General features: G+C 49.7%; 1 protein-coding gene across 2 annotated transcripts in view; it reads left to right on the top strand.

Moving 5' to 3' along the window:
• The first annotated feature begins 9,567 nt into the window (after positions 1–9,567).
• Positions 9,568–21,652, top strand: part of SSH1 (slingshot protein phosphatase 1) — a 75,660-nt gene continuing 63,575 nt past the window's right edge. The window contains exons 1-2 of one of the 2 annotated variants that reach the window (XM_003907115.4): positions 9,568–9,768; positions 14,602–14,642. In XM_003907115.4, coding sequence (XP_003907164.2) covers positions 9,700–9,768; positions 14,602–14,642 — 110 coding nt within the window. In that variant the 5' untranslated portion in view covers positions 9,568–9,699. The remainder of the gene's footprint in view (positions 9,769–14,601; positions 14,643–21,652) is intronic. The other variant, XM_009181636.2, reaches the window with a different exon arrangement.

Raw genomic sequence — 21,652 nt, 5'->3', positions numbered from 1 at the left:
GAGCAGCTGGGACTACAGGTGCACGCCACCATGCCTGGCTAATTTTTGTACTTTTAGTAGAGACACGTTTTTGCCATGTTGGTCAGGCTGGTCTCTAACTCCTGGCCTCAAGTGGTCCACCCACCTTGGCCTCCCAAAGTGCTGGGATTACCAGCATGGGCCGCCGCACCCCACCAAGAGTTGAGATTCTGAGGCCCAGCAAGGGTCAGTGTGTTACCTGTGATCACAGGGAATAAAAGGCAAAGTCAGGTGAATACACCCCTGGCAGAGGCCAGGGAACACCTAGATCTGGCAAGCAGGTTAAATGAAGGGATGGGGAGAGGAAGGGAGGCTTCAGCCAGCTCCACACAGGGGCACAGATCCCTCAACTGCCCGGCTGCTGGTGCCTATTGACCCACCCAGAGCGATGCTTTGTCTGGAGTCCCAGATACCTGACTTCCATATCCAACCCTGGACACCCTGGCCCAAGTGGCTGAAGCTTTGAGTCCTCTGAACACCATTCCCTGCATATAGTGGCACCTCCAAACTGTCACCTCCCAGGCTAGAAAGGCCAACAACCCATGTGTGGGGTCTGGGGTCTAGCTGAACTAGGTTCAGACTCTAGTCTTGCTCTGAGCCTCATTTCTGCAGCCGATGAAATGATCATGTTAGATGCATTCGTTTCCCATGGCTGCCATAACAAAGTGCCACAAACCAGGAGGCTTAAACCAAAAGCATTTACTCTTACAGTTCTGGAGCCTGGAAGTCCGAAATCAAGTTGCTGGTTTCTTCAGAAGGCCACGCAAATCTGCTCCTCACTCCTCACTCCAAGCTCTGGTGGTTTGCTGACCATCTTGGCTGCTCCTTGGCTTGTGGCAGCACAACTCCAACCTTCAGGAAGCATTTTCCCCTTGTCTCTGGGTCCAAATTTCCCCTTTTATTTTTATTTATTTATTTATTTATTTTTTACGGTGGAGTTTTGCTCTTGTTGCCCAGGCTGGAGTGCAATGGTGCAATCTCAGTTCATCACAACCTCTGCCTCCCGGGTTCAAGTGATTCTCCTGCCTCAGCCTCCCAAGTAGCTGGGATTACAGGCATGCATCACCACACCCGGCTAATTTTGTATTTTCAGTAGAGGTGCGGTTTCTTCATGTTGGTCAGTCTGGTCTCGAACTCCCGACCTCAGGTGATCCACCTGCCTTGGCCTCCAAGTGCTGGGACTGTAGGTGTGAGCCACCACACCTGGTCAAATTTCCCCTTTTCATGCCCTTTTCAAGCCACCATGCCTGGCCAAGCACTATCACTTTCATATCCATTTTACAGAGAAAGAAAGTGGGTCTTGGCCGGGTGTGATGGCTCACACCTGTAATCCCAGCACTGTGGGAGACCAAGGTGGGCAGATCATGTGAGGTCAGGAATTCGAGACCAGCCTGGCCTGTCCAACATGGTGAAACCCTGTCTCTACTAAAAATACAAAAATTAGCTGGGCATGGTGGCACGCACCTGTAATCCTAGCTACTCAGGAGGCTGAGGTGGGAGGACCACTTGAGCCCGGGGGAAGGAGGTTGCAGTGAGCCGAGATCGCATCACTGCGCTCCAGCCTGGGTGACACAAAGAGAAAGACAGTGGGTCTCAGAAAAAGTACCTGACCCATCACCTCACAGTTCCTAAGTGGGGAGGCCAGTTTGAATGAACCAGGCAGATCCCAGGGTTCTATACCTCCCTGGTGGGGTTGTCATGGTGATTCCTCTGCTCAGATATCACCTCACCCAGAAGCTTCCCTGACCACTTGTCTAAATGGCCTCCTCCATGACTCTGCCCTTAACCTGCTTTGTTTTTCTCCCAAGCTCTTTTTCACGATTGGACATCATATTTCATTTATTTGATACATATCAGTGCCTATCTTGTTCTAAGACCCTTATCAATATTAATTCATTTAGTTAATTATTATTATTATTTTGAGACAGAGTCTCACTCTGTCACCCAGGCTGGAGTGCAGTGGCGTGATCTTGGCTCACTGCAACCTCCGCCCCTGCAGGTTCAAGCAATTTTTTTTTTACCTCAGCCTCCCAAGTACCTGGGATTATAGGCGCCCACCACCACGACTGGCTAATTTTTGTACTTTTAGTAGAGATGTGGTTTCGCCATGTTGGCCAGGCTGGTCTCAAACTCCTGGCCTCAAGTGATCCACTGGCCTCGGCCTCCCAAAGTGCTGGGGTTACAGGCGTGAGCCACCATGCCCGGCCTATTAATTCATTTAAATGCAATATATTTACCATATATGATTTTAAACATATTTGCATATATACATATATATATATATATATATTTTTTTTTTACTGTATTTCCCACTTGATTGAATGCTCTTCAAGGACAATGATTCCATTTTGTTCACTGATGGACCCCAGATTCCTAGGCTAGTGCCCAGGAGAGCAACAAACATAGTTTATTGGATGAGCTGAGTAAATGAGAAAATGACACAATGCTTGGGAAGCACCTGGAACATACTGGGTAATGGCATTATAGTGATATGTTTTTTTGGTTTTTTTTTTGAGACAGAGTCTCGCTCTATCCCCTAGGCTGGAGTGCAGTGGCCGGATCTCAGCTCACTGCAAGCTCCGCCTCCCAGGTTTACGCCATTCTCCTGCCTCAGCCTCCCGAGTAGCTGGGACTACAGGTACCCGCCACCTCGCTCGGCTAGTTTTTTGTATTTTTTAGTAGAGACGGGGTTTCACCGGGTTAGGCAGGATGGTCTCGATCTCCTGACCTTGTGATCCGCCCGTCTCGGCCTATAGTGATATGTTTTTTAAAGCCCAAATGGAGGCTGAGTTTTCTATTCATTTCCTAGAGCTGCTGCCACAAATTCCCAGAGATTTAGTGGCTTAAAACAACAGAAATTTATTCTCTTGCAGTTGTAGAGATCAGAAGTCTAAAATCAAGATGTTGCCAGGATTGGACATGGTGGCTTGTGCCTGTAATCCCAGCAACTGGGGTGGCTGAGGCAGGAGAATTGCCTGAGCCTGGGAATTCAAGACCAGCCTAGGAAAAGAAATAGCAAGACCTTCATTTCTTTTATTTTTTAGAGACAGGGTCTCACCCCATCAACCAGGCTGGAGTGCTGTGGCGTGATCATGGCTCACTGCAGCCTTGATCTCCCAGGCTCAGACAATACTCCCACCTTAGCCTCAGGCATGTGCCACCATGCCCAGTTATTTTTTTGTATTTTTTTGTAGAGATGGGGTTTCGCCATGTTGCCCAGGCTGGTTTTGAACTCCTGGGCTGAAGCAATCTACCTGCCTTACCTCCCAAAGTGCTGGAATTACAGGCATGAGCCACTGTGTCCAGCTGAGACTCTCATCTTAAAAAAAAAAAAAACCTTTAAAAATCAACCAGGCATGGGCATGGGGAACATCACACACTGGGGCCTGTCAGGAGGTGGGGGGCTAGGGGAGGGATAGCATTAGGAGAAATACCTAATGTAGATGACGGGTTGATGGGTGCAGCAAACCACCATGGCATGTGTATACCTATGTAACAAACCTGCACGTTCTGCACATGCACCCCGTAACTTAAAGTATAATAATAATAATAATAAAAGTCAACCGGGCTTAGTGGTGTGTGTCTGTAGTCCCAGCTACTCAGGAGGCTGAGGTGGGGGAATCCCTTGAGCCCTGGAGGTCGAGGCTGCTGTGAGCTATGATAATGCCACTGTACTCCAGCCTGGGTGACAGCTCTGTGAGCAAGACCCTGTCTCACAAAATAAAAGAAAAAGATATCAGCAGGGCTCCATTCTTTCTGGAGGCTCTGAAAGGAGAATTCATTTCTTGGCATTTTCCCACTTTTAGCAACTGCCTACATTCCTTGGATTGTGGGCTCTTCCTTCACTCTAATCCCTCGCTTCCATTGCCACATCTCCTACTACTGACTCTTCTCACCTCCCTCTTATAAGGATCCTTGTGATCACATTAGGACCTCTCGGGCTTCCTCCAGAAAAATTTCCCCACCTAAACATACTGAGTTTAATCATATCTGTAAAACCCTCTTAGCATGCAAGGTAACATAGGCAGGGATTCTGGGGATTTAGAATATGGACATCTTTGGGGGCCATTATTCAGCCTTCTGACCAGAGCTTTATTACCTCTGAATTTCATTTTGGAATGAATAATTAAGAAGGAATTACAAATTATTTGCTTTAAAAAGCCAACTATTGGCCGGGTGTTGTGGCTCACACCTGTAATCCCAGCACTTTGGGAGGCCGAGGTGGGTGGATCACTTGAGGTCAGGAGTTCAGGACCAGCCTGGCCAACATGGTGAAACCCCGTTTCTATTAAAAATACAAAAATTAGCTGGGCATGGTGGTGGGCGCTTGTAATCTCAGCTACTTGGAAGGCTAAGGCAGGAGAATCACTTGAACCCAGGAAGCAGAGTTTGCAGTAAGCCGAGATCGAGCCACTGTACTCCAGCCTGGGCAACAGAGCAAGATTCCATCTCAAAAAAAAAAAAAAGGGAACTATTACTTTTATTAGTTGGTCATTAATGACAAAACCACAATTACTTTTGCACCATTAAATGACAAAAACCACAATTACTTTTGCACCGACCTAATTTGCACCAACCCTTTCTGAGGCTGTCCTGGGAGAACCTGCCTTTGTCTGAGTTCTAAAGCAGAAAAACATGGGTTTGAATACCAGATTCACCACTTCCTACTTACATAACTTGGGGCCAGTGCCTTAACCACTCTGTGCATCCATTTCCTCACCCATGAAATGAGAATCACAGAGTGACAAGAATGAATGTACCTAAAGTGGCCCAACCCAGAAACCGGCCCAGGGCAGATCCACAATGCCATTGTCACCAATGCACAGGGGCTGTAGGAGCACAGAGAAGGGGTGCCTAACCCAGCCACAGGGCAAGGAAGGCTTCCTGGAGGAGGTGATCTTCTAGTATAAATGGGGGGACATTCATATGTTAGTAAATCATGTCCCCCACACACTCACAAAGCACTTTGCATAGTGCCTAGCAGAGAGCAAATAACTCAATAACTGTTTTTTAGTAGTTGCAAATGTGAGCTGGGACTACAAGAAGGAGGTCAAAGATGATTAAATAAACTATTATATAATGAAAAATTATGATACTGATTGGAAAGGGCTCTAATGCATGGGAGAAAACTTCAGAGCTGCCTCTACTGGATTGTTCCCCTCCTCCACGCACAGGGCTTCTTGGGATCTGCCCTGACTGAGACCTGGGAGCTTTCACTTCCCCTTTTCCATTCCACCCCTGTCAGAGGCTACTGGAGTCAAGCCGACAAGCCTTTTTTTTGAGACAGAGTCTCAAAAGTGGCGCGATCTCAGCTCACTGCCTCCTGGTTTCAAGCGATTCTCCTGCCACAGCCTCCTGAGTAGCTGGGATTACAGGTGTGCACCACCGTGCCCAGCTAAACCACAGGCCATTTTCACAAAAGGCTTTAGAATGGCCAAAGTTGTAAAAGACTCAATCAAATAAAGACAGGATCAATAAAAGTGCTTTGCTGAGCTACACTGAAGTCTGAAGTAAATGGAAGAATCAGTGATACAGTACTCATTCAGTCTTTATGTAAAAATGTGATACGTTGGCCAGGTGTGGTGGCTCATGCCGGTAATCCCAATGCTTTGGGAGGCCAAGGTGGGGGGATTGCGTGCCGCCAGGAGTTTGAAACCAGCCTGGGCAACATAGCAACACCCAGTTTCTGCCAAAAATAAAGTCAGCCAGGCATGGTGGTATACATCTGTGGTCTCAGCTACTCGGGAGGCTGAGGCAGGAGGATGGCTTGAGCCCAGAGTTCAAGGCTGAAGTGAGCTAGGATTGCACCACTACACCCTGTCCTGGGTGACAGAATGACAGCTTGGCTCTTAAAAAAGTTTTGTAAATATTTTGGCCAGGTGCAGTGGCTCACACCTGTAATCCCAGCTTTTTGGGAGGCCACGGCAGGCAGATCATTTGAGTTCAGGAGTTTGAGACTAGCCTGGCCAACATGGTGAAACCACATCTCTACTAAAAATACAAAAATTAGCCAGGCATGGTGGCGGGGGTCTGTAATCCTAGCTACTCGGGAGGTTGAGGCAGGAGAATTGCTTGAATCCAGGAGGCAGAGATTGTGCCACACTGCACTCCAGCCTGGGCAACAGAGCAAGACTCTGTCTCAATAAAAAAAAAGAAACAAATTTTTAAAATATTTTATTCATGATGGATTTGGCATTAATTTTGATTTTCTAAAATGTTGCATTAAAATACTATTTATCTTAATCATTGAATTTTTGGGGGCACCCTCTCATATTTTGCACCCTCACGCTGGTCCCAGCCTGACTCCTGAGGCTTTTCTTAGGGACCATTCAGGGCTCTACGGTAATGGGACAAGACAGAGATGGACCCATTATGATAAGGCAGACTGACACTTGCTGTGTGTTTAAGGGTAGGATGAGGGCTACGAGATCCTGGGAAAAACACTGCTTAAGGGGCAGGGAAAGCTTTTTGGAGGTGATTTCTGGCAAGAGTTAGTTGTGGGGAAGAAGAGGGCTCTCAGCTCTAAGAGGAAGTGAGGGGGGTGGAGACGGCCTCCAAAAAATTGGGGTGAGTGGAAAAGCAGGCCGGCCAGAGGAGGTGGATTAGGATTCGGGGTCACGGATGGGTACCAGGATCAGATCTAGGCAGGAATTTCTTGGTGAAGAGGCCATGGCATTTGTATAGGCAGTAGTTCTCAGACTGTTGTCCCCAGACAGAAGCATCAGCATTGCCTGGGAATTGGTTAGACGTGCAAATTTTCCAGCCCTACAGCAAATCTTGTGAATTCAAAATTCTGGGAGGTGGGGTCTAGTAATATGTATTTTCTCCAGGGGATTCTCAAACTCTCAAATTTGAAAACTAATGTAAGAGAGACATAAAAGAAAAATAAATCATAATGAAACAACATGTATTACAATGTGAAAATGCTCAGCCACTACTCCCTGAGAGGACACAAGGGCGTCTCAGAAGCATGGGCCTGCCAATAATGAATGTGCTTGGATTTGAGAAAATATTCTCTACTCAACTCAATTTTGTCCACAATTTTGCCTTATATTTGACATTTAAGTACCTATGACTGTCTGTCTACCTAGAATGCAGCTACAAATGTGGGCACCTTGTGTGGGATGCTCTAATATCAGGAGAGGTGTTGCCATCCATGATCTCTTTTTCCCTAAGGATGGATGAACAACTCTTGACAAAACTCTCAAGCAAAACAAAGTATATTTTCTCTTCCCCTTCCCCTTCCTTCCCTCTTTCTTTTCTTCCTTCCCTCTCTCTCTCACTCTTTCTTTCAGACTGAGTCTCGCTGTGTCACCCAGGCTGGAGTGCAGTGGCACGATCTCGGCTCACTGCAACCTCTGCTTCCCGGGTTCAAGTGATTCTCCTGCCTCAGCCTCCTGAGTAGCTGAGATTATAGGCGCCCGCCACCACATCTGGCTAATTTTTTGTATTTTTAGGAGAGATGGGGTTTCAACATAGTCACCTTTCTGAAAATTCAGTAAAAAATACTAGGCCAACCATGGTGGCTTGTGCCTGTAATCCCAGAACTGTGGAAGGCCAAAGCAGAAGGATTGCCTGGGCAACATAGTTAAACATTTTTTTAAAAGGAGCTGGGCGTGGTGGTGTGTACCTGTAGTTCCAGCTACTTGGGAGACTGAAGCAGGAGGATGGTTTGAGCCTGGGAGATGGAGGCTGCAGTGAGCTATGACTGTGCCATTGCACTTCAGCCTGGGTGACAGGAGTGAGACCCTGTTTCAGAAAAAAAAAAAAAAAAAAAAAGAAAAGGAAAGAAAGAAAAGAAGAGACGAGACAAGAAGAGAATAAAGAGAAGAAGGAAGGAAGGAAGGGAGGGAGGAAGGGAGGGAAGAAAGGAAGGAAGGAAAGAAGGGAGGGAGGGAGACTAGCTTGTGTTGATGTATGAAATGGAGTTAGGTTCTGGCTTCAGATTATCATAAATGGGTTTTTCACCCAGGAAACATTTTGTGGGAACGCAGCAATTCTCCTTGGGGAGACTGTCCAGTGCATTGGAAGACATTTAGCACCCATGGCTCTTGCACTCTAAATGCCAGGAGCTCTCCCCTTCCATCAGCAAGACAACGAAAAACATTCCCACAAATCCCCTCTTAGAAACGCTCCATAGAAGCTACAGTGCCCCCGACTAGAATTACCTTTGAGATGAATCGTGCTGAGACCCTGTGAATAATATGCAGGAGGTCACAGCCCCAGGACAGAGGGAGGGAGGGGGAAGAATCCAGGAGGCTGGGTGGGTCTCCTGTTGGGCAGTAAGACAAATTTGCTAAGCTGCGGGCAGGCTGGAACCACTGCGTTTGGGAGTGCTTGTGCAACATGCAGAGGTTGGGGGTGGGAGCCGGGAGATGAGATTTTGACTAAAAGAAAAGTTTCCTATTACTAAGTCAAGCCAGAATTGCCTTCTTGGTATCATACTCCATGTTCCCATCTCCATCCCCATAACTGGCCACCTTTCCCCGGGACAACAGCAGCAGCCTCCTCCCTGGTCTCCCTCAGTCCTCTGTCCCATGGTCCCTCCTCCACGCAGCAGCCGGAGCCATCTTTCCAGAGAGGATGCAGAGTCCAGCCATTCCTCCCCTCTTCCCTTCCCTGAGTGCTGGCCTCCGGTTGACAAACTTCTTCCTGCTTCAGGGCACGCTGATCCCCCCTGCTTGGAGAGCTGTCTCTCCCTTCTTTCACCTGTTAATCCTGCTTATGCTCAAGCTCAAGCCTCAGAATAAAGCTCTTCTGGGAAGGCTTCCCTGACCTTCAAGGAGTTGGCTGGGTTTCAGAACACACAGAAAGAATTCTTTGAAAAAGATTAGCAAAATACTTTTTTAAAAACGTGCCTAATAACTTGATTAACCTCTGCAAAATTAGGTGAATTTTTTTTTTTTTTTGAGACGGAGTCTCACTCTGTCGCCCAGGCTGGAGGGCAGTGGTGCGATCTCGGCTCATTGCAACCTCCGCCTCCCAGGTTCAAGCGATTCTCCTGCCCAGCCTCCCGAGCAGCTGGGACTACAGGCAAGCGCCACCATGCCCAGCTAATTTTTGTAATTTTAGTAAAGACGGGGTATCACCATGTTGGCCAGGATGGTCTCGATCTCATGACCTCGTGATCCGCCCTCCTCGGTCGGCCTCCTAAAGTGCTGGGATTACAGGCGTGAGCCACTGCGCCGGGCCCCAGGACATCTTTTATTTCCTGGTCGCTGTACAGTCCTGTCTGCACGGTCGCCGGGCCTCAGTTTCCCCAGCTGGAGCAGCGGGCAGGGCCCCTGGGGCAGACGGGCTCTGGGCGGCGCGCGCGCCTCCGAGTCCCAGGTCAGATAGCCGGGCGCGCGGGCGGGGGCGCGTGTGTCGGGCGCGCGAGGGACGTGACAGACCAGCCGAGGCCTCGGGCGGCCCTCGGGGCCCCCGCGCACGCGCGCCTCCTCGCCCCGCCCTCCCCGCTTCCCCGCCCACTCCGCGCACCAAGGCCGGCGCGCGCCGGCGCGGGGGGCGGGAGCTGGGGGCGGGGGCGGTGGCGACGCCGAGGGGGAGGGGCGGGCCCGGCCCGGCTCGGCCCGGCCGCCCGCGCGCGGCTCCTGGAGGCCCCGGGCCCGGCCCGGGCGGCGGTGGCGGTGGCGGCTCTAGCTCGAGACATCTAGGTCGCCCTTGCACCGCTCCGCAGCCATGGCCCTGGTGACCCTGCAGCGCTCGCCCACGCCCAGCGCCGCCTCCTCCTCGGCCAGCAACAGCGAGGTGAGCCCCGGGCTCGCCGCGCCCGGCCTGGGCCGCTGGACGCCTCGCGGAGGCCGCCGGAGCCGGGGCCGCGCGTGCGGGGCATGGGGGGCGGCTGCGCGGGCTCCCGGGGGCCCAGCCGTAGGAACCGAGCCGGGCAGCCGGACCGGGGTGACCATGCGAGGACTGTGTGCGATGTGACCCTGTCTGGGGGAGCTGTGGGGGACTTCGTGTGCGGTGTGACCCCCATCGGGGGGCGGCTTTTCAGGGACTGTGTGTGCAGTGCGACCCCTCTGGAAGTGTCTGCAGGAGACTGTGTGTGCTCTGACCCACATCAGGGGGTCTCCCCCATCTTGGGGTGACCCCTGTTAGGCGGGGACTGTGTGCGTTGTGACCCCCTCTCTGAGGGTGACTGTGCAGAGACTGCAAGTGTGACCTCGCAACTGTGTGGGGACTGTGATTTCAGGTGTGACCCCCGTCTTGGGGTTGACCTCTGTCTGGGGAGGACAGTGCGTCTGGTGGGGACTCCCATTTGCGAGTGACTCTGCAGTGTGACCCGGGTCCAGGGGTGACTGAATGTGCGACTGGAGCCCTTGATTGGGTGACTGCGTGAGCCGATGGTTCTGATACCTGTAGCGGGGGTAGTTCTAGGCCCTTTGCCTGTGTGCCTGGCTGTGCGATGTGAGATGTGACTTGCTGACCTGCCCTCCGGGGTCTGTGCCAGCGTGAGACAGGCATTTGGGAGTGCCCCTACAAACGTGTGAGATTGTTTCCCCGCCTGCCGCCTCTGGAGTTCTGTCTGTAGGCGTGCCCGTGTCACTGTGTGACGGTGACCGAGCGTGCTATGGGTTCTGTGTGGCCGTGTCTCACGTCTGTGTGTGCAGCCTGAGTCTGGCTTTTCCTTTCTGTAACTTCACTCTAGGCTGTGTGTTTATGTGCATCTATCTTTCTGTGTGACTGTGACCCATTCTGGGTGATTGCAGAGGTGCATCCCTGGGCTTCGTGTACTGGCACTGTGCGCGTTTTTGTGGGTCTGTGTGTGGCCTGGGTCCATTTGCCTGGCTGCTTCTTCCTCTGAGGTTAATTGAGGGAACTGGTGCCCTCTGAGCCTGCAGGGTTGGCCTGGCTTGTCCTAGGCTAGGGCCTTGGGCCTCTGAGCAGGTCAGCCCTCTGCAGATGCAGGGATGACTCTCTGGTCGTGCAATCTTGCCCACCATCTCTTGAAGAACCCTTCAAGGCCTCTGGTCTAAACTCTTATACAAGGCTGAGTGTCTGCCTTCGAACCCTTAGCTATGTTTAGAGAAGACTGGAGGAGGGCCCTGCTGTCCCAGGCCCAGGAAGTTCCGCAGCCGGCATCTGGGCTCTTCAGCCCCTTTCTTTGTGGGAGGGAGTGGGGGAAGTTGACTGATAACATGGGAGAGGTTTGTGTCTCCGTGTGAGACAAGAGAAGAACATTTACGTTTAGTTTGACAGCCCTGTCTCCTGGTAGGGTAGTTCTTCAGCCTTGTTTTGCTGGGATTGGCAGGGACATTTTCAGAGTGACTGGGAAGTTGAATCTTCACAGCCCCCTCCTTGGAGAAGAGAGGCCATTCATGAGTTATCTACAGACAGAAGGTTCTAGTAATCCCCCTCTACACGCTGATTAGTGGCAAAAGAACATGGGCGATCAATAGCCTGCTACTGAGAAGTTAGATTGCAGGAGCACCTTTCCTTCCCACAGTGAGGAGGGACTGTTTTCTGTTCCTATCACTGCTGTCTGGCGATTTATGCGCTTCATCTCAGGTTCCCATCACAAAAACTTATGTGAGGTAAGGGGAGAGGTTGGCTTCAGGCTGAGCCTGTCAGCCCAGATTTCTGATTCAAAACCCCATGTTCCTGGAGTTACTTACAACCTGATCTGTTCTTGTCTTATGCATTTTTAAGGTCTTATTATTTTTTAGTTGCATACCATAAATTTGCCATTTTAAAGTGTACAATTCAGTGGTTTTTAGTATATACATGAGATTGTGCAACCATCACCACCATCTAATTCCAGAACATTTTCATCCCCCCCAAAATAGGAACCCTGTACCCCTTAGCCCTCACCTGCAGCCTCCCCCTGCCCCATTCTCCCTAACCTTAGGCAACCACTAATCTACTTTCTGTATCCATGGATTTGCTTATTCTGGACATTTTATGTAAATGGAATCACACCCTATGTGGCCTTTTGTGTCTGACTTTTTTCACTCAGCATCACGTTTTCAAAGGTCATGCATATTGTAGCATGTGACAGTACTTCATTCCTTTTCATGGCTGTGTAATACTCCATTGCATGGATGTAGCACATTTTGTTGGGACATTTGTGTTTTTTCTACTAGATACATTTCCAGTTATTATATAAAGCATTATTTTTACCAAGTGCTAGTGACCTGATAAACATAAAGTAAAACTCAGGCAGCTTTTATTTGATCATAGTAAAGCTGCAGCATTCATTGCTGGGCTTTGAATGGGCTGGGAGGTTTCCCGAAGGCAAGGTCCTCGTCCAGACGTGTTGAGGTGAGAAGCAAGGTGGGATGGAGACAGCAAGTGTGTGTGGGGTCAGGAGACCTAGGCCAGGCGGGTTCTGCCGTGGTCTGCCCTTGCTTGAGTTGCTTCCTGTCTGTGGTCCCTGGCTCATCTAAAAGGAGTGGATTACTTCTTTCATGTGTTCCTTGGCATATGTAGCTTCCCTGGAATAACTGACCTGACATGGCCTTTCATCTGAGAACCTCAGAGAGTGACCAAGATTAAATGATTGTGAAGTCCATACCCCCAAGTCACGTCATCACTTTTCGAAATGCAACTTCATAATGAGTCAGACACGGCAGCTCTTTCCTGACACAGCCAGGCCTGCTGCCGGCGTGGGAAACAGAGGGGGATCACAGCCCTCAGTCCTAAGGCTCTCCTTTCTCTTTTAATTTTCTTTTTTTTTCCCCCAGTCTTTGATTATGTCACTTATGTCGTTTTCCTGTGAATCTTATCTCAGTTCCTTTGTGTGAACAGGCAGAGCACAAGAATAGATAAATCAATAATTTTCAGGAATGGATCATAACATTGTTATTTCTGAGAAATGTTCAAAGTGACCAATTTTCATGGGCAGATCTCCAGGCACTTTTTTGGATTGGACCAGAGTTTCTCAACCCACTGTTGATACTTGGGACCGGAACATTCTCTCTTGTTGGGGGACCGTCCTGTGTATTGTGGAATGTGCAGTACATGTGGGATCCTGTCCTCTACCCACTAGGTGCCAGTAGTGACCTCCAGAAAAAATGCCTCCAGACATCTCCCAGTGTCTCCTGTTGAGAGAACTTGCTCCCAGAACCACTGGGTTAGACCCAACATACTCTTCTCAGTTTGTTGCTGTTGTGACTTGTTTTGTGGTCAGTGAAGCCTTCCCTGGTCTTTCCACTTCTCCTTCAGTGTGGGGTAGGTGCCTCTGCAGAATCTTGTATGTACATCATAATATGATGTGGGGACTCCCAGGTCCTCTGGTGTACGTATTTTATTTTATTTTATTTATTTATTTATTTATTTTTGAGATGAAGTATTGCTCTGTCACCCAGGCTGGAGTGCAGTGGTCCAATCTCGGCTCACTGCAACCTCTGCCTCCTGGGTTTAAGTGATTCTCCTGCCTCAGCCTCCCAGGTAGCTGGGATTGTAGGTACGTGCCGCCATGCCCGGCTAATTTTTGTATTTTTAGTAGAGACAGGGTGTCACCTGGTTGGCCAGGCTTGTCTTGAACTCCTGACCTCAAGTGATCAGCCCCCCTCGGCCTCCCGCAGTGCTGGGATTCCAGGTGTGAGCCACTGCTCACTGCTCACTGCTGGTGTACTCATTCTTGGTTGAAGTTGCCACCTCCTGGTGTGTGTCCTTTGCTGCCCAGGCTCCTCCCTACATTATCTCTGGACCCTTTTTCCTTCGCCCTTGGCTTCTGCCTCATTTCTGCCCTCAGTCAGCCCTACATCTCTCCCAGCTATCACGGCTTTCCAGGTTTCTCTTTCCCATTCAATGGGCGCCTGTGTGCAACATAAAAAACATGCCAAGTCCCAGTGGTGAGGAGTTGTTTGGCCGTGGGGGGTGTGTGTGTGTGTGTGTGTGTGTGTGTGTGTCTGTCTGTCTGTGTGTCTGTGTGTGTGTTGCCTTCTCATTTCGGTTTATGAAAGAAAAAAAATAAAAATAAGTCATAGGTACTTCTGGAGCCCGAGCTCTTGGCCTTTTAGCTTTCAGAAAATATTAAATATCTCTTTCTTGCATTTATGTAAATAAACTGATAGCCTAGGATGTTTCGTATTAAATGTTTAAGTCTTTTCGGGAACCATCAAGAGCTTTCAAGACCCACAGACAGCCAGCCTGATTCCTGGCCACCTTCCACTGTGCAAGTCTTGCCTGGGATGGTTTTTTGAAAATGGTGTTCATCACTCAGCTGTTACTGCCTGGCTCCACGGAGGAAGTGAATTCTCTTTAAACACGACCCCCTCCCCTTAAAAGAGAAAAACAGGATAAGATCCAGAACAACCCCGGAAAGTTGAGGGCTGAGGGCTAAAAGACCGTGCTGGGTAATAACACCAGATAGGAAATGTTGAGCTAGGAGGACTCCATCCCCTAGACTGTGGCAGGAATGTGGGTCAACATTTGGAAACCTGAAAATTCCCCCACGGAAATGACTCCAAGGGACAGACCGGGATTGGTGAGGAAAGGGCACGGCTGTTTAGAAGTAGCTAGGTTTCCTGGATGTCTTTATCTTTTTCCGATACCAGGGTGGAGAATGTGAGACTGCCGCCCGAGGCGTGTTGACAGTGGTGCCTGTGGTGTGATATTCTCTTTCTTTCTCTGTAGTTGGAGGCTGGCAGCGAAGAAGATCGAAAATTAAACCTCAGGTAAGTAGACTTTCAATTTTTGTTCCTAAGTCTTTCTCCCAAGCAGGTAAGGAATGCTATTGTTCCTCTCCCAAAGGGAAAACCTTCAAAAAGAATATGCCAGTTTTGGTCCGGGTGTAGTGGCTCATGCCTTGTAATCCCAGCACTTTGGGAGGCCGAGGTGGGTGGATCACGAGGGATCGAGACCATCCTGGCCGACATAGTGAAACCCTGTCTCTAGTAAAAAAAATACAAAAAATTAGCTGGGTGTGGTGGTATGTGCTTATAGTCCCAGCTCCTCGGGGGGCTGAGGCAGGGGAATCGCTTGAACCTGGGAGGCAGAGTGAGCCAAGATCGTGCCACTGTACTTCAGCCTGGCAACAGAGCAAAACTCCATCTTAAAAAAAAGAATATGCCAATTTTTTAATGCCTTAGAAACTATATCTAAAGCACGTATAAAACTGAAGTGCTTTAAAATCCATACATATGTCTAGCCACTTTAATAATATTATATAACACTTGGAGGGAAAATAATTGCCATTATTCTGCCACCCTTACGTTACCATTTTGAGCATTTTTTGGTAACTTATTATTTTTTAATAGAGACGAAGTCTCGCCGTGTTGCCCGGGCTGGTCTCGGACTCCTGGCCTCAAGTGATCTTCCTGCTTGGCCTCCCAAAGTACTGGGATTACAGTCATGAGCTACTGCACCTGGCCTAACTTGAGCATTTTTATGTATTTTCTTGCAGACTATTCTGCTTAAAAATAATAATAATAATAATCATGACACTCTGCCCTCAGTTTTTCATCCGGCTTTTGGTAAGGTGTTCCTTTTGCGGTAAGCACTTCACTGATTTGAAACAGATGCTCAACCCCCTAAATGTATCAATTCAGGGTGCTTTAATTGCGCTTATGAGAAATCTTTAGCTCTGCTCATTGAAAAGATTCCAAGATGTAGTCCTCAGCTGATGTATTCACTAATGGACACCAAAAACATTTTCGTTTTTTCTTTGCCAAAAATTAAGTTCTGCCTTTGTTTGGGTGTTTTGTTGGTTTGTAGAAGATTCAGCCCTTTGTTATATTAATGTAATGTATTCCTTCATACCAAGGAGGCAGTCTTAAACTCTGACCTCATAGTTTTTAAAAAGTAAGCAAATTTTCAGGGATATTGTTCTTAAAAAAATATATATATAGTCTGTTTTATCTCATGAGGGGAAGGAAAATTAATTGGAAAAGGAAATGTGTGTTCAGAAATTGGGGTCAACCATTCATTACCGAGGGCAGGGTGTTCTGGTCAAACTCTCATGCAGAACTGGTGGAAATATGCTCAGCTTTTCTCCGATGTTTCTATGTGCTTGAGTAAAGGGCGGGGAAATACTGACTTTTATCACAGCACACATGATTTCTAAAGATTATGTGGCTAGGGGAACACTAGCCTGCAAGAATCAAAGAGATGTCTTATTTCTGGGTCCTTGCTAGGGGACTTCTGCTTGGTCCTCGCTTTTAATGTTATGCTCAAGACGCAGGACACATTTGCTCTGTCACCTTGGGGTTTTTGGTTGGTCAGCTCAGGGCCCATGTCAGGGTTGCCAGGCTGGAAGCAGCTGGACTCCCAAGTGGGGGCAGTCATGGGCCGAGTTGCAGATCAGACTGTCTGGGTGGAAACAGGGAGGGGCAGAGTGGAAGTCTGGAGACTGACTGTCAAGAAGGAACTGAAAGAGGGGCTTGCCCACCTCAGAGCAGCTCCTGCAGGCACCCAGCTCCCTTCCCCCCAAATCTCCTCCCCCAGATCCCTGCCCCCAACTCCCCTCCCCACCAGCTCCTCTCTCCACCTGTTCCCCTCCCCAAAATCCCCTTCCCCGGATCCCTCCCTCCAGGTTTCCCTCACCTCACTCCCCATCTCCCTTCCACCACTCTCCTCCCCGTTCCCCCACTCATCTTGATTTGATCCTTTCGATCTTGACGGATCTTGATTTGGTTTCGAGTTTTGATCTTGCCTTGTTTTGATGATCTGGATCCTGCCTGAATTTCGACTTTCCTGATTTTCGACGGTTTCGACTGTCCGCCCGGATATGATTTTTCCTGAGCCAGTGTTCCATCCTAATTCCCAGCTCACTCTGAGCCCCCATACCCTCCCTACCATTCCTCCCCGATCCCCCAGCCCCCTTTATCCCTCCCCAGCCCCTCTTTCCTCCCCCATACCCTCCCCACCCGTCGCCCTGAGTTCCTCCCATCTCCTCCCCCAGCCCCTCTTTAATTCTCCTTAAAACCTCCTCCCTCTGTCTCCAGCCCTTTCTTTGTTGATGCACTGGCGCCTGTCACTTAGACTGGTTTTTAAAAACGTGACCACGGACATGTGTTTAAGAACTTAACTAGCAGTGACATGAAAATGCGTATGTGGACCTTTCTCATTAGCATTTAACCTTTTTTTAAATTAAAACTTTTTATTTTTATTTTTTAGAGACAGGGTCTTTGTTGTCTAGGTCAAAGTGCATTGGTGTGATCATAGCTCACTACAGCCTTGAACTCCTGGGCCAAGCTGTCTTCCCACGTCAGCCTCCCAGGTAGCTGGGACTACAGGCGTGCGCCACCACACCTGACTAATTTTTTTAAATGTGTTTTGAAGAGACGAGATCTCACTGTGTTGTTGAGGCTGGTCTCAAACTCCTGGGCTTAAGTGATCCTCCCACCTTGGCCTCCCAAAATGCTGGGATTGCAGGCGTGGTGACAGCTGCTGCACCTGGCCCTTTTCTTGCTAATAAAAGGCCCCTTTCTCTGCCTTGTTGGGAGCTGTGCGGGACCTTACAAAGGGGTGGGAAATAAAGCTTTGGTAGCTTTCCATATCGAGTTCTCAAAACAGCCCTAGGAGGGAGGTTTTCCCCGTTGGTGGTTGAGGCCCAAGATTGGAACTGGGAAATACTGTGTTTGAAGCGAGACCTCTAATGCCAAGTTGATCCTACTCTGCTGCCTTTCTGGAGGCCAGGCTAGTAGTACCGTTGAATTCGCTGTCTTGGACATACAGATGCGGGAGCATACCTGAGGCCGCCGGGGTGGATTAGCAGCAGTGCCAGGGCAGCACCAAGGACTCATGCCAGCTGGTGGCGGGTGCCTCCTGGGATATTGGGTCATTCTGACCACCACCGAGAGTCCTTTCGTGCCACTGTCAGCAGGTCCCCAACACCATTGTGACCATTGGGAGACCCTGGGCTGGAGTTGGAGACCTGGGTTCTCATTTAGGGTGGGATGCTGGGCTCTGGGCTTGTCCCCCTAGGTCCCCTTTTAAACCCCTCTTCAGCCACCTTGACGTCGCACCCACCTTTTTAGGCACAGAACACCATCCTGCCTCCTAACCTTCCTTGCTACACAAGAAAAGTTGTCCTGGTTTAAGCTTTGACTGAAACGCATTCACATCCGTGTGTCAATTTGCATTTTCAGGCCTTTTCTCTCTGAATCTCTCCTGGAGAAGAAAATTATGGAATAGTTGGTTGTTTTTTGTTTGGCATCAGGAGAGTTAGGGAGAGATTTCTCTTTGTTTCCATGGATCCTGAAGGTGAACTGCCATCACCTCGTCTCTAAGAGGTGCTGTAGGGAGAAAAACTGGAGGTAGCACGATATTTCTCTTTTCTCCCTTCTGTCTAGCCTTAGTTAATAGTTTCATCTTTTGGGTCATCTAAAAAGTCAGCTGTGATTCATCCATATCCAGTAAATCGCGGGGTCACATGGATCGGTTCTTCCGAGCCACCTGCCTTCTTTTTCTCAGGTTCCCTGGTGGCGCCTCTTCACGTCCTCACACCTCTTCTGTCCTGTCACAGAGGAACACCCCTGGACCTATCCTCTCTACCTTGGCATGTTACCCCCTGGTCCCTTGATGCTTCTTCCTTCTGGTCCTTGGAGTCTTTCCTGAGCTCCAGCGTCACCGGCGTTGCTGGCCTTTCCGCCCTCCCCTCTCGCATGTGCCTTTTCCAGTCTGTCGGGACTACTCCCTGCTCCCTAATCATGCATGTTCCCTCGGCCCGTTCCTTTTCACCTGGCTGTAGTCCTCATGGCCAGCTAAAAGTGCTCCCACCTCAGATGTTTGTGATTTCCCTCTCTTCAGAGAAAGCAGGGAGCCCCTGGCGTCCCTCTCTGTGACAGGTGCCACATCCGCCTATGTTGCAGGTCTGTGTGCCCTTGTCGCATCCCTAACTGCTCTCACATCCCTTAGGGATGGCCTCATTTCTCTGCCTTCGTGTAGCATTTAAACAGTTCAAATGGCTGGGCGTGGTGGCTCACATCTCTAATCCCAGCACTTTGGAAGGCTGAGGTGGGACAGATCTCTGGAGCTCAGGAGTTCGAGACCAGCCTGGCCAACATGGTGAAACCCCCTTTCTACTAAAAATACAAAAATTAGCTGGGCTTGGTGGTGAACACCTGTAATCTCAGCTACTTGGGAGGCTGAGGCAGGAGAATCGCTCAAACCCGGGAGGTTGCAGCGTGCCGAGTTCACGCCACTGCACTCCAGCCTGGGCAACAGAGCGAGACTCTGTCTCAAAATAAGTAAATAAAGGTTAACAGTTCAAATGGATTAACCTTTGACCCTACAGTAAATTCCAGACATGTAGGAGAAACAGCCAGGTGTAGAGGGAAGGCAGTGGAGTTCTGAGTCAGGCAGACCTAGGTTTGGCATCTGGCTCCCGTGCTGGCGGCTGAGTTCCTTTACCTTTGTGTGTTCCTACACCTCTGTGGGTCTCAGTTGTTCCACCTATAAAACAGAGATGACACTGTGACCTCTGAGGGTTGTGGAGTAGTTGTGTGATGTTCCTTGCTCAGGCCAGGCGCAGTGGCTTACGCCTGTAATCCCAATACTTTGGGAGGCCAAGGTGAGTGGATCGCTTGAGCCCAGGAGTTCGAGACCAGCCTACACAACATGGCAAAACCCCATCTCCGTAAAAAAAAAAAACAGAAAAATTAGCTGGGCATGGTGGCGCATGCCTGTAGTCCCAGCTACTCAAGAGGTTGAGGTAGGAGAATCAGTTGAACCCAGGAGGTCGAGACTGCAGTGAGCTGAGATTATGCCACTGCACTCCATCCTGGGTGACAGAGCGAGACCCTGTCTCAAAAAAAAGTTCCTTGCCCAGAATTAGGTCCACAGTGGGCTTGGTTGCTGTGCTCGGTCTTCACAAGGTGTTGCTGACGTGCGGTGTTAGTTCACAGCACAGGAGAATTAGAGGGGCCGACTCCTGCAGGTACTGCGGCCAGGCCTGAGAGGGCGCCCACTATGGATGCTCTTTGACTCGGAGCAGCCTTCCTGCTTTACCCGGCTACATTACTATAAGATGCAAATACGAATACGGACTTGGAGGAAGCAGTGTTGTAACTCAGACAGTTTTTCTGCAGGCCTTCTGGGAAGTGTCTCGAACTGATCATCTCACACCCAGCATGCAGGTGATTGCAGCAGAGCAGGATGGATCCAGTTCCCTTGCTCTCCCCTGCCTTCCGCATGTGCAGGCTGCTGCTGGCCGCTCCCAGTCCCTCTTTGGAATCTGTGCCGTTCAGACTGTGGGAACTGGTGAGCAGATGGCCCTGCTGGCAGCAGCTCCTGGCTCCCTTGCCATCCTGGGAGCCGGCTCAGTCTGGCATGAGACATAAGTAGTTGTGGGCCAGGTAGGACACTGGGGAGATAATATTGTCCCCAGGGTGTGGATCGGGAGTGAAGATTTTTTTTTTTTAATCGAGCGTTTCCGAGTCAAGTGAGGGAACATGGTCATTAGAATTATTATAATTTGGTGATTCGTGATTGCCTGCCCTAGCAGAGGTATGGGCCAGAGCGAGTGGCAGGATATTGTCTCTTCTGTTTTATTGGGTTTCAGTGGTAAACTGTGAACTCCCTGACTCCTCTGCCTTTCTGTCCACGCTCCCTTCCCCTTTTGGTCTCCACCTGGAAGTCTCCCAGGGACCCCATTCTCCTTACAGCCTTCTGAAGTGTGGTTTTGCCTTCTCCCCCTCCCCTACAGTGTCTGAGTAGATGGGGGTTGGCATGTTGAATATCCTTCCTTTTGCAGCTGTCCACCCTCTGGGGTTCCTCCCTGCCCTTGGCGGTCCATGTTAGCCTGGGCTTTATTGTCTTTGTTGCTAGTCTGTCCAGTTAAGTCCTGCCAAGAGGTGGCATGCACCCAGTGCCTCCAAATTCTGTGTCTGTGCTGGAGATGGACATGTGCGTAGGTTACTGTATCAGTCATCGCTTGCTGCATAACAAGTTACCACTAACTTAACAGTTAAACAGTATATATATATTTTTAATTTTATTTCTTTTTAATTTGAGATGGAGTTTTACTCTCGTTGTCCAGGCTGGAGTGCAATGGCACAATCTCAGCTCACCATGGCCTCTGCCTCCCGGGTTCAAGCGATTCTCCTGCCTCAGCCTCCCGAGTGTCTGGGATTACAGGCACATACTACCATGCCTGGACAATTTTGTACTTTTAGTAGAGACGGGGTTTCTCCATGTTGGGCAGGCTGGTCTCAAACTCCTGACCTCTGGTGATCTGCCTGCCTCGGCCTCCCAAAGTGCTGGGATTACAGGGATGAGTCACCACGCCACCACACATGGCCAACCACCGCACCCAGCCCATGTTTATTATCTCACAGCTTCCATGGGTCAGGAATCTGGACACGGTATAGCTGGGTTCTCTGTTTGGGGACTTACAAGGCCTGCTGGCCAGGGCTGGGGTCTCGTCTGAACCCCAGGGTCCTCTTTTAAGCTCACATGGTTCTTGGCTGAATTCATTTTTTTTTTTTCCGCTCTGTCATCCAATGGAGTGCAGTGGTGCGATCTCGACTCACTGCAACCTCTGCCTCCAGGGTTCAATTAATTCTCCTGTCTCAGCCTCCCGAGTAGCTAGGACTACAGGTGTACCCAGCAAATTTTTGTATTTTTAGTAGAGACAGGGTTTCACCATATTGGTCAGGCTGGTCTCGAACTCCTGACTTCAGGTGGTCCACCCGCCTCAGCCTCCCAAAGTGCTGGGATTACAGGTGTGAGCCACCACGTCTGG

This window comes from Papio anubis, chromosome 9 (genome assembly GCF_008728515.1).
Source record: "Papio anubis isolate 15944 chromosome 9, Panubis1.0, whole genome shotgun sequence".
In the NCBI taxonomy this organism is placed as follows: Eukaryota; Metazoa; Chordata; class Mammalia; order Primates; family Cercopithecidae; genus Papio; species Papio anubis.
The sequence above is the reverse complement of the archived record's forward strand: the minus strand, read 5'-3'. Positions and strand labels throughout refer to the sequence as shown.